The 13,718-nt window shown below is 41.0% G+C and overlaps 1 protein-coding gene across 1 annotated transcript; it reads left to right on the top strand.

The window, feature by feature from the left end:
• Window positions 1-3,474: 3,474 nt before the first annotated feature.
• On the top strand, window positions 3,475-7,282 carry prok2 (prokineticin 2). The gene is made up of 3 exons (XM_072683214.1): window positions 3,475-3,546; window positions 5,762-5,887; window positions 7,157-7,282. Exons 1-3 carry the CDS (start codon window positions 3,475-3,477, stop codon window positions 7,280-7,282), a joined length of 324 nt encoding a protein of 107 aa, XP_072539315.1.
• Window positions 7,283-13,718: the final 6,436 nt, after the last annotated feature.

Here is a 13,718-nt window from a genome sequence, read left to right as displayed (position 1 = left end):
CCTCCAAGCACCTTAAGGGGATCTTAAACAGTTTCCATTTACATGTAAAGGCTTTTATCTAGAGTGACTTACATGTGAATGATGTTACACAGGTAGAAAAGGGTAGAGTTAGGAGTCTTGACCAATGGTTCTTATTGGTGTAGATGAAGAATAGAAACCCAGTATTCAAGGGTGGAGGGTAAAGTTGTAGCCCACTATGCTACACCAACCACACACAACTGCCATAAAACATCTTTATAGGGAGGAACACCTGGACATTATACTTCCATGCAATGCACAGGGAATTGGGAGGGAAGCAATGGTCAAAAGCCAATCTGCACCAAGAGCCCTTCCAGCTTCAAGTACGGCTCGGCTCGACCCGCCATCCTTTAAGATCCACGGAAGACGAGTGTCCAGACTTTTTTCTGTCCTGCACCGAAGTGGTGGAACGAGCTTCCCCTGGGTGTCCGAACAGCAGAGTCCAACGCTCACTGTCTTCAAGCCCAGACTGAAGACCCTCCTCTTCTGAGAGTACTCAGGCGAAGAGAAGAGTACTATGGTCTCCATATTGACTTGAGTTTAGTAGAGTCTAAGTTAAATTTTAGTCTATTTAAAGTTTACTAGCTGAGGATATTCTTGAGTGACCTTAACTAGTTGAAGAGCGTCTGCTAAATGCTGTAAAGGAGAATGTACAAATCTGGTCACCAGAAACGCAAAGAATGACGACTGTAGAGAGAAAGAACGGGGCAACATTAGATCAGAAGAGGTGGGTGGAGTCTGTGAATGGTGGAAATAAACCAATTAGCTTAGCCCACGGTAGAAAAGGCTAATGCTAGTCATTTAGCCCTAATATATCTAATATCTTACTCCTCTTTTAGCAGTTGATCAGTTTGATCAGTTGATCAGTGCAGGCTCATGTTTTAGCAGCTATACATACTAAACCAGCTATCCCTGCCTCTACCATGTGCCAGGACTTGAGGGTCGGCTGCCCCGCCTCCCCATCCCTGTCTCACAGTCCTACACCCAACTGAAGATGGAGGTGAGCAGCACAAACAGCCATTGCTGCCCTGGTTGTTACCATCTTGCTATGCTTTTACAGTGTCCTCGTATGGAAAGCTCTCTCGCCTGATCCAGAGGTTGGTGTAGGCCTCATCCAGACGTATCTGGATATTTTTAGCTCTCGGAGGTGTTGTCAGTTGTCAGCTGTTTCCAGCTAATCTACAAATCATCCTTTACACGTAAACTCATGCATTTCCTCCCAGCTATAGACAACGTGCGAGAGGCAGGACTGAATCCTGAGCCCCTGCTCCATATGGTGTGATCACGCTTCCCTTCTCTTCTTCCGTCCTGCCAGAGCTGGAGGTCTGCACTGATGACGTGATGATGAACCAGGAGAGAGGCAGCTGTCTGGAGGGATGCAGGCCAAGTCTGATGACGTAGCGGAGCAGAGTGGCTCTCTTGGTTCTCCCATAAGAGCTATGGGAGTTATTGGCATGTAAAATAATCATATAAATAAAGAATTTCTAAAGAATTCCTGGGTAATATGGGTAGTAACAGTATGTAATGTAATCAGAACATAAAAAGTGAGTGTAATCCATTACAATTACAGTGAAAAAGTGAGTAATTAGATTATAGGTACATCTGAAAATACAACGATTACCAGCCGGATTGAATTACGGCCTGAACAGGATCACTGCTCTCACCAAGTGTGTTTCTAACCGAGTGAGCGAGTGTGTTCGTGCTGCTGTTGCTGATGTCTGTATACTTTGTATACTCATTTATAAAGAGGGCCGTCCGGCTCTGTCCTGGGGTGCTTCTTAGACCCAGTGCAGGTGGTGGGAGACTAGGGGATGACAGCCAAGCTGGCATCCATGCTGGAGAACAGCTCCCACCCCATGCATGAGACTCTGGCAGCACTGGGCAGCTCCTTTAGTGACCGAGGGGTATCGCAGGTCCTTCCTTCCTGCTGGCGTCAGACTCCACAACCAGCACTCACAGCGGACCACATACACACACACTTAACTACACCACCCCCCCCCCCCCACCACCACCACACACACACACGTGCAAAAAAGAATCACAATTACTTTTTTAAACAGGAAGTCGGTAATCTGTGATGGAATACATTCAACAAGTAACCCTCCTAAGCCTGGTGTGGTGCGGACAGCGTAGTGGGAAACAACACTGCCTTCCCTGTTTGATTTCCCAGTTGGGCAGCCATGCTCCTCGGCTAAGACTTCTAACTTTTCATCCTCCAGCTGTGTATCATGATTCAGATATTAGTTGCTTTGGTTGTGCATATTGCTGGTGTCCAATGAAAAACCATGTATCTCCACTTTTTGTCTGTTTTTAGTTTTCTCTATGGTTTGAACCCTGGAGCTGCTTCTGTACACTGTATGGATGAACCTGGATGAATGGACCAATAGAAATGCTCTAAGCTTTTATTTTACATTGACTTCCATTCAAAGTTGAGAGCATTTTTGCATCAGCTGTAAAGTCGCCAGTTTGGAGATGCATGTTTTTCATTGGACAGCGACGGTATGTAAATGTACAGTGTAACTAAATGGATTCGGGTCAGATTTACTCCTGCAGGCACTGAAAAGCACTTGCAGTTGTTATGGTGAGAGAACCAGCTTTCCCTGGATCACTGCAGTGCATAACAGAGGTGTTTCACGTCCAATCACAGTCCTGAGCCTTTGTTCGTAAAACTCAAGGACACGGCAGCTGAAAGTGTCACACCGACAACGACGGACCACGGCTTCCTTTGATTTCTTTTCACGGTTGACTTTTCAATTGACGTTTCCACAATGATGCGGATTCTCATCATTCCTGACCCGTTACGAAGATGTAGAGACCGGGCGGAAATATTCGAGAGGGGCCTCTTAGGTGGGCGAGAGTCAGGCTTTTTCCCTATTCGTCCGGGCTTCTTTTCTGAGCTTCTTTATTTCTGGTAAAATAAATATATAATATCTCGGCCTTGATAAAACATGGGGGTCAGGAGCAGCTTCAGGAATTCATTTTGGGGCCTTCGCTTTGAAAGCAAGTGCTTTTGTGAGTTTGTGGTTTTTGTATTTTTTCTGATGTGGTAAAATGTAATTATTAACTAACTTGAGAGCCAATTAATTTAATTTCTGTAAAAAAAAATTTATAAATAAAAAAAAGCCCCTCCCCGATTTCTCCTCGCTTCTACGTTGAAGATGAGGTCGATATTTGAGTGACTCACCAGGCGTTTGAATGGAGGGCAGTGTTTATAAATCAACCTTCTCTCATGTTCGCAGTTGGAGGCCACCTTTTGCTGCACCACACACTCACATACACACTCACACACACACACACACACACACACAGTACTACACATTTCTTTTCAGCTCGCACATTACGGCCCCCTCCGAATAAAATATAGTATTTTTTTTTACACGAATACCACATCCTCACTGTAGTGCTTGGACCCCTGAGAGGAGAGACTTCTGAGGACGGAGCCAGTGCCTGAGCACTATGAGGTCCAACTTTGCTCTGTTCTTCTGCCTGGTTTTGGTGTCATATGGCTCTTGTGCAGTCATCACAGGGGTGAGTGCGCGGGAACTAATCAAGGAATGGTCGAGCTTGATTGAGGGGTTGATCAGAGGGGTTTTGTATAATGTCTTATTGTCGTTACTGAAGGGGAATTTAGGAAGCATACTTGATTTAAAGTGCAGAATGTTGATACTGTGTTTTTTATATATATTTTTATATAATGTCATTCTGATGAAATATCTTCTATGACTGTGTAGTGGGTTTAGACTGCTGGTGTAAGGAGTTAGCTCTGCAGCAGACACTTTGAACTATAAGTCTATAAACAGAATCTGCATCACTTCATTTGAGGCTACAACTGAGGTTAAAATGGTCCAATTAAAAAAATTATCAGAGGATTCAGGATGTATTTTATATATATATATATATATATATATATATATATATATATATATATATATATATATATATATTTATTTATTTATATATATTAAAATATTGAAATATCTTCTGATTATGTAGTGGGTGTAGACTGCTGGTGTAACGAGTGAAGCTTTGCTATGAGACCCTTTGAACTTTGAGTCGTTCACATGTACAGTCTACATAAACAGTCTATAAACAGAATCTGCATCACCTCGTTTTTAGAGGTTAAAATGCTCCAATTTAAAATGTTATCAGAGGATTGAAGGCATATTAAGTAGTTATATATTTGTTTTTGATACCAATATGATCTCACTGCAAAAATCTTCTGATTATGTATTGGGTTTACATGTTTAGAATCAAGGAAAGGTCAATATATATTAAGAACCCACCCTACATGATCAGTTTATCTGGTTTTACTATGTGTAGGCAGTGTGTTTAAGGGAAATTAACGTTTGCATGTATTTCATAAACTACGGACAACATTTCCCCTAAATTCCAAATAAAAATATTTACTATTTAAAGCATTTATTTATTTATTTGAAGAAATGACAGCTGCTCAAAAACAACTGCTCAAATAATAATGCAAAGAAATTATTATAAAAATTATAATGTAAAGAAGTTATTATTGATATTTAAACACAGTGCTAATATCTGAACTCACTATGGTGAAATAACCTCGACTGCCAATCTTGTCTTTCATGTTTTGGCAGACTACACACACACACACACACACACACACACATATATATATATATATATATATATATATATATATATATAACTTTATTTGTACCACTGCAGACTCTCATTAGTGTAATTTTATTGGAATATCTTCTGATTAGTAGTGGGTGTAGACTGCTGCTGTAAAGAACAGAACGGTTCTGATGCTTTAGACACGTTTCTGCTCCGGTTCTAGTAAATGGATGTGATGGTCTTTTCACAGTGAGTGCAGCTTTGCTATGAGACACTTTAAACTGTGAGTGTTTTATATGTACAGTCTATATAAACAGTCTATATACAGAATCTGTCACCTCGTTTTTAGTCAACTGAGGTCAAAATGGTCTCAAATAAGCAAGTTTAAAATGTTATTAGTGGAATGTGATCAGAGGACGCGTTCAGCTCGTCTCAGTTAGTTTTAAACTACAGAAATGGTGTTATGGGGGAGAATGAGGGTATACATGTAGCCAATCCATATGGACTGCTCATAAATTTAGTCTGATGTCATTTCTAATGGCTGTAGTTATTAAATCATGGCTGTTCTACTAATATATGGAGATCAGGTTAATTAGAAATGTAACTAAATATTTGATTTTGAATTGGAATTTTCTCACTGTTTCCAGAATGTTGCCACACATCCTTTTAACTCAGTTTTTTAATTTAATTTATTTGGTAAATGTGATTTCTTTTTTTCACTGAGGCAGTTTAGCAAGTAAAATCGATAAAAAAAAATAGCAGCTAATTTTACAATGTTTACCTAAATATAGACTTTAGTTCATAATTATATTTTTGTAAAGAACACTTCTAAAAAAATGTCTCATATTTTCTAGTGAAAATAAGATTTTTTTTGTCGCTGCTCAAAAAACCTTGTATCTCCATTTTTTCTGTTTTTCACTTTTTGACATAATGTGAATCTGGTAGTTGTTTTTTTTATATCAGAATTTCATAAATAATGGCCCAATAGAAATGCTCCAAAATATTGCAATTTTGGAGATACAACATTTCTGAGCCATTTTTGGAGTGAAAAAGGAGATTCAGGGATTTGGCGTGACAGCAATGATAGCAGTGATTTACAGTGAATGATCAGAGTGTGTGTGTGTGTGTGTGTGTGTGTGTGTGTGTGTGTGCTCAGGCCTGTGAGCTGGATTCTCAGTGTGGCGGGGGAATGTGCTGTGCGGTCAGTCTGTGGATACGCAGTCTGCGGATGTGTACGCCGATGGGGCTGGAGGGAGAGGAGTGCCATCCCATGAGCCACAAGGTGAAACCACACTCTTCCTCACTGCCATCACACACCCCATCTCACCTCCACCCTCCACCCTCCCCCTGACCCTCCACCCTCACCCTTCACCCTCCACCCTCACCCTCCACCCTCCACCCTCACCCTCCACCCTCACCATTCACTTACTGACAGTCATTCATTTAGTAAAAACACCACTTTGCTAGTGCTGACCACGCTCTGAGATAGGGTGGACTTCCTGTGGTCTGCGCGTGAAGCCGGACCCTCTGTTGGTGTGGTGAGTGATGGAAAAAATGGAGGAGACAGGGTGGAGGTGGGGGTGACCAGAGGGGTCATTTAATTTAGTACAAATACTTCATTACTTTACTTAAGAAGAAATGTTGGTATCTATACTTTCCTTTTTTAATTTTTTAATTTGATTTTCACCCAATTATCTGAACTTTCTCCTCCTTACATTTTAAAAACAGCCTCGTTACTCCTATTTCATTTCCATTCTGACTCCCTATTGGTTTATAAGCGACCCATCACACCTGCACACGTCCCGTCACTCTCCAGCGAGCTCACAGCAGACGTCTGTAGTCTAGTATGAAGACTGTGTCCAGGTCAGAGACTCAAGAGAGCTGCAGTGAAACGTCCCGACTGAGCCCCACATTTACATTCCAATAAAGCTTATTGATCACACGCCTCTGAAGTCTGACTTTCTGCAGCTTTACAGAACTTCTAGACGACGACTCCTCATATTTTCCTCCATGAAGCTCATGTTAATGCTCAGTAGAGCACAGAGACGCTCCTTTAATAGAGCTGATATTACTGAAATGCTTCATTTTCAATGGGCAGATCTGCAGCTGAAACAGGAGCCTAGTGCAGCCCAACATTTTTAACATCAACATTTTAATAGAACATTCTCCTCATTATGACTTTTAGAGAAATGGGGTTTTGGGGAATGGGGGGGGGGGGGGGGGTAGTGCACTATAGACCCCTGTGGTGCAGCCTCCTAAGCTTTCGGCCTTTGTTTTCCTTCCATTACTTTTACTTTTCTACTTGAAGTCGTTCTGAAACCAGTACTTTTACACTTTTACTGGAGTAAAAAGCTTCAGTTGATACTTCAGCTTCTATAGAAGTCTGTTAAACCCTCGTATCTCCACTCACTTCTACCTGAGGAATCAATGTGAAGACTTTTTACAGCTTTGGGTGTGACGTTTGTTAGATAAGAGTTTTGCAGGTGTTCAGATGTAAACTCCTCTGTTTTACTCACGCCGATGTTCTTACTGCTGTACTTTCTGTCTGCAGGTTCCGTTCAATGGGAAGCGGCTCCACCACACATGTCCGTGTTTACCGAACCTGGCCTGTATCACTACAGCAGAGGGAAAATCGAAATGCCTGCCTCCGAACAAGTCCCAGGATTATTACCTCTGAATAAATATGCAGAGGACTGTATAAGATGTACAGTGCAATTTCTGTATCATTAATTAATTAATGAAATAAATGAATACATTTCATTTATAAATTATTAAAATATTAAATATTTATCAGAGCAGAAGCTCACTATGAAACTATATTAAATAATGGGATATTTTATTAAAAAAAATAAATAATAAATGCAGTTAATTATTTTTTTTACTTCACATTATAATGTCAATTTATAATTATAATTATTTATCAAAATACATCTCTGGAAAATATTAAGAGACCACTTAATTATTTTTCTTAAATTTGCATCTCTACATGTTTGGCAGCCATCATATCTCAGGTATTTCATCAAACAGAGCTGAGTTAGCTGAATCTGCAGACTATGAATGGCATAAAGTCCCAACAGCAATGTGAAAGACTAGTGGAGAGCCGGCCGAGACATGAGAGCTGTGATTGGCTGTGGAGGTTATTATTTCAGCATAGTGATTCTGAATGCTCTCAAAGTTCAGATATTAGTACTGTGCTTAAATCTGAATAATAACTTCTTTACATTATAATTATTATAATCATTTCTCTGCATTATTTGAGTAGCTGTTTTTGAGCAGTTGTCATTTCTGCTAATAAATAAATAAATGCTCTAAACAGTAAATATTTTCCTTGGAGTTTATGGGAAATGTTGTCCATGGTTTATGAAATAGATGAAAATGTTCATTTCCCTAAAACACACTGCCTATAAACAGTAAAATGTATAATGTAGGGGGGTCTCGTATAATAATAAACAATGCAAAATAAATGAAGGATATTAATATGTGAATGTAATCATTCGGAGATCATTATTATATTTTATGGGAATGTAATGATGGTGATACTTTAACTCTACATCAATAAAGCTCACATTCCGTCCCTCCTTTTAATATTTTGTCTGATGTGGGATACAAATGAATCCCCAGCAGAGACATGGTTATAATTTTAACTCATCATCCTTTAATTATGTACATCAGTAACCAGTAAACTCATACATCAGGGATGACCCTCATATTTCCACTAGATTGCTTGTTGTTCTAGAGATAACTGAGCTCTAAAACCAGAAGAACAGAAACACTGATATAACGGAGAAAGGAGCAAGACGAGGATGATGATGATGATGATGATGATGATGAAGAAAAGATGAGGAATATGGTGTGGATTATGGTTAGGAGAGGTCCTTTTAAGATGAAATATACATGCTCTCATTATCGAGAGACTTTTAATGAACTGCATCAATAAAATCTGGTCATTATCTTCTGAATCCGGCTGATCTGGAGAGTCCAGGTTCAGAGCTGTAGACGTTCACCTGAGAGATCACTGATCCTCTAACAGCTCTGATACTGATCATCTCACCACCCTCAACCAGCTGCGGGTTGAGGTTAGGATTAGGGTTAGGGTTAGGATCAGGGTTAGGGTTAGGTTGTGGGTTGAGGTTGAGGTTAAGGTTAAGGTTAGGATTAGGATTAGGATCAGGGTTAGGATTAGGGTTAGGGTTAGGGTTAGGTTGTGGGTTGGGGTTGAGGTTAAGGTTAAGGTTAAGGTTAAGGTTAGGATTAGGATCAGGGTTAGGGTTAGGGTTAGGATCAGGGTTAGGTTGTGGGTAAGGCTGGATTAGGTTGTGGGTTAAGGTTAGGATCAGGGTTAGGTTGTGGGTAAGGCTGAATTAGGTTGTGGGTTGAGGTTAAGATTAGGATTAGGATCAGGGTTAGGGTTTCGATTTGGGTTGAGGTTAAGATTAGGATTAGGATCAGGGTTAGGGTTTCGATTTGGGTTGAGGTTAAGATTAGGATTAGGGTCATCTATGAAGAAACACTCCAAATAAAGTGTAAACGAGAATATGAATATAATAAGACGACCATGAGGAAAAAGAAGAAGAAAAGAAAGTGATGAAGGGGAAGAAGATGATGATGGTGTTAATGATGATGATGATAGAAAGATGAGATGAAAGATTTTTAAAATGATGATAATGATAAAGAACCACCCATTAACACCTTCTCTGTGGTGGTCAGTCCTGTGGGGTCCTGTGCATTTGAAGAACAGGGTGAAAGGAGGCTAATAACAAAGTATCCAGAGATCCCATATGAGAAGTGGAGCTGATATAATGGTCCAAGCTCACTCCAAGCATGGGGTGGTCATAATATTCTAATATGACTGTAAGATAGATGAAGATAGATAGACTGAGACAGTCCCCACTCCTCATTAATGACTATCCAGCATCTCCGAATATGGATCAGTGTCTGTTTGAATCCTGAATCCTGTAACGAAAGCAGCTCCTCCAGGACGGAGGTCTGTTCTCAGAGCAGTCACTCCACTGTGATGAGCCGCTTGGCCTTCAAGCTTTGGGGCCTCAGTGGAATGCGTCATGATGCTGGCTGTGCTCTGTGAGATCTTCATGAGCCAACACTGAGGATGCATACGTTCTCAGCCAAACATGTGAGAGGAGCACACACTCCCGGCACATCCTCTCTCCACTCTGCTCACGCCCCGGTCTTCTGAAGTAGTTCCAAGGCCGAGTGTTGTCTTTTTGTCCAGTTGTGTCCAGTTCTCTGAGGGAGCATCTCAGACACAGCTTAGGAGCAGCCTGCTCCACCAAATGATTAGGCCTAATGGTTTTACTGAAAGGAGTTTCGGTCAATCACACAAGATGCATGCAGAACCCCAAGTGTTGGCCCAGGCTGACCTTGTCCAGTGCTGATGCCAACTCCTCCCATGCTTGTGTTCAACCGTCCAGAAAAGGCTGGCATTGGTTGAACTTGACAGAAAATCTTTGGAGTGCTCTGCAGCAGCTCAGCAAAACACTGCAGATGGTTCACCCACTGTTTGGTCTGAACTCCAGTCAGGCTGTATATATATAACCAAACCATATTGCCAAATGTTTGTGGACATATCTTAAAATGAATGCACACACACACAGCTTTTCTAGTTCCTGTATAGAATTACCAGCAATAGAATAGGACTCTCTGGAGCAGATAAACATCATGACCCTTTTGGCTCCATGCTGCCAATATGGGTATAAAGCCCCCCAGGATTGAGCTGTGGAGCAGTGGAAGAACTGTGTTCTCTGGAATGATGGATGGTGGAGCTCCACCCAATGCTTTTGGGATGAGGTATGGAGTTGTGGATGATGAGGTGGGGTCCTGACCTCACTAACACTCTTGTCTCTGAATGCAGTCTAATCCCCTAGTAGAAACCCATCTTCCCTGGACAGTAGAGACCGTTACCCCAACAAAAGCTGGATCAGCTCCTTATAATAACCGGTGTGTTCTCCCCACGTCTGCGCCCCAAGTTTCCTCCCACTTCCCCCAAAGAAACACATGGTAGGTAAATTGGCTATGCTACCTTGCCCATAGATGTGGGAGAATGGTCATGTGTGGTACCCTGGCACCCTGTTTGGGGGATATTCCTGCCTTGCACCCAATGATTCCGGGTAGCCTCTGGACCTGCCACAACCATGACCAGGAAGAAGTAGATAAGAAGATGATGGATGGATGAAACAATGAATGAGCAGATGTCCCAATACTTTTGTCCATATAACTAATGTTTTGAAGATTTGAGAAATGGTTCAGATGTAGCCAGAATTCCTATTTTAGTAGGTTTCCATGTGTCACAGTAATAGGCCTGCCTCTGGCTAACTGTTATCTGTCTAAAAAAAGACCCTCGATATCACTTCTGCGAGGAAAGCGAAAAGGTCTAAAATATGCTGAACAGCCAGATAAGAACTGAGATCTCGTCCTTCTGGAGGAAATGCTCGGCGCATGCTAATTCCAGTCTTTTCCTTTCTCCCTGACAGAGACAGAAAAGGCCTGGGAAAAGGCCACTGTCACTTCAGTCATGTTTAAGAGCAGTGACATGGTGGGCAGTTATCGAGGCAGCTGAAACACACTTTCCAGCTTATTTAGCATCTCATGCTAGGCTTTTTAAAAGCTCCTTATTTTCACATAATGCAAAGATTCAAAAGGCTACATTAGTGGACCCTGCCCGGCAAACACTTAAGCTGAATTAGCTCTCAGTGTGCCAGTTTTGGAGTGCAGGAGGTCAGGTCTCAGTGGTCATTTAGAGCTTGCTGTAGACGGCTTGTAGCAAGTAGCGTTTGATCCGAAATGCAAAACGCAAAGGAGCTCGCTTAACAAAGCTGTTTCACTTATAGAGCATTTTCTTCCAACGGTATACGCCTTAGTTGGCCATGGAATGAATCCAGAAAGCCGGGCCTTTGTTAAAATGAGTTGGTGAAAGAACCAGGCTGCAGTTACTGAGTTGCTTTAGTGGTTGGATGATGAAAAAGAGTCAGGAATGTAGTCGTATATATTTCTATAAGCATACATAGCTTGAAGAACCTCCGCTTTGGAGGGGTGTACCATATCGCTGAGAATCGTCCAACCCTCAATATCCAATCAGTGGGGATCCTGTCCCTCAGGTTAAAACTATTTAAATATTATGTTATTATAATGGTTATTTTATCAGCTAAAATCACTATTTTTACTAAAGAACTTTTGAAGAGCCCCATTCTTAGAGTGCCCACCATCTGGTTAAAGGTGGTCTTCTGGTCAGAAAGTGATTGATGAGGATCCTTTTGAAATAGAGAGAATAAAAACTTGAGACCGGAAGCTTCTTAAAAGTAGAAAGTGTCAGAAAGTGCCTGATATCCATAGAATATAATATAATCTTTACACATTACAAAGCCAAATAATTCATTTATAGACTATTTGATGTATAAATAGTAAGTGTGTGGCTTTGATCGGGGTGAGAAATGCTCAGGTGTGGTATTAGTAGCCGATTTACCACCCTGTTATTTTTTATCTCAAAATGAAACACACTGGTTTTCCATTTAGGGAGGACTCTTTAGAAAAAAATGACAAGCTCTGCATTAATGGGATGATTTACGGCACCATAACAGCTCAGCATAGCATGGTATAGTCTAGCATAGCCTAGCTTAGCATAGCTTTAAGCACTGTAACAAAAACAATGTAATTCATTTTTGTAAACATTCCCAAGTCTTACCGGACAGTGTGGCCATCCTCTCAGTGTCCTACTGGTATCCAGTTTGCATGATGTGTGGTTAGTTAGCTGAAGAGACTGTAGTAGAGTACTGTGGTAGGGAGGGTTAGCTTTTAGCCTAGCACACACATGCTTTACTGGCTTCCACACATTCATGGAGGGCCTTTCTCTGATCTGGGTGGCTAGCATTAGCAGTAAGATTAAGCAGCGTTAAGTGTAAAAAAAAAAACTCTAACACAGTCCTACACTGTTAAGAACCAAGTATAGGAACCCTTGGCAACTTTTAGGGGAGGAACTGTGGTGGAACCTCTTAGGGTGCTTTGATGAACCTTCTAGGAACATTTTTCTTCTAAAAAAAAAACAACTTTCCTTAAAGGTTCTTTAGAGCACCTTAAGACGATCCCCCACAGTGTTCTTCAAACTGAAGAACCTCCTAAACGTCCTCAAGGGACTTACACTTAGGCCTACTTGACTTTTAGGGGTTCTTCAAATTGAAACCTAAGAGGTTTATCCACAGTTTCAAACTGAAGAACCTCCTAAATGTCCTGAAGGGACATAAACTTTTAACAGTGGCCTGTTAGGCCTACTTGAAAGCCCCCCTGCCACGACATCCTAACATTGACAGAGACCTGTGTGTCCCTAGTGTCCTCTTTTCTGAGAACCAAATTACAGTGTTAAAATGATAAAATCCCTGAGGAACTTTTAGGGGTTCTTCAAATTGAAACTTAAGAGGTTTTTCCACTGAAGAACCTCCTAAACGTCCTCAAGGGACTTAAACCTTTAACAGTGTACAACTTAGGCCTACTTGAAAGCCCCCCTGCCACGACATACTAAAGTATAAAAAAGTATACAGTATAAATTATAAAGTATAAAATCCTTGAGGAACTTTTAAGGGTTCTTCAAATGGAAACTTAAGAGGTTTTTCCACAGATTCAAACTCCTAAACCTCCTAAATGTCCTCAAGGGACTTAAACCTTTAACAGTGTACAACTAAGGCCTACTTGAAAGCCCCCCTGCCACGACATCCTAACCTTGAGAGACCTGTGTGTCCCCAGTGTCCTCTTTTCTGAAAACCAAATTACAGTGTTACAAGTATAAAATCCTTGAGGAACTTTTAAGGGTTCTTCAAATGGAAACTTAAGAGGTTTTTCCACAGATTCAAACTCCTAAACCTCCTAAATGTCCTCAAGGGACTTAAACCTTTAACAGTGTACAACTAAGGCCTACTTGAAAGCCCCCCTGCCACGACATCCTAAAGTATAAAAAGTAAAAAATTCTTGAGGAACTTTTAAGGGTTCTTCAAATGGAAACTTAAGAGGTTCTTCCACAGTTTCTAATTGAAGAACCTCCAAGGAACTTGTACGTTTAACAGCGTATGTTCGCCCTAGGTGTATCTAAACTTTGGTTAATGTGTTAATAT

This window comes from Salminus brasiliensis, chromosome 7 (assembly GCF_030463535.1).
Source record: "Salminus brasiliensis chromosome 7, fSalBra1.hap2, whole genome shotgun sequence".
Classification (NCBI taxonomy): Eukaryota; Metazoa; Chordata; class Actinopteri; order Characiformes; family Bryconidae; genus Salminus; species Salminus brasiliensis.
Note: the sequence above shows the minus strand (reverse complement) of the source record. Positions and strands in the feature narration are given on the sequence as shown.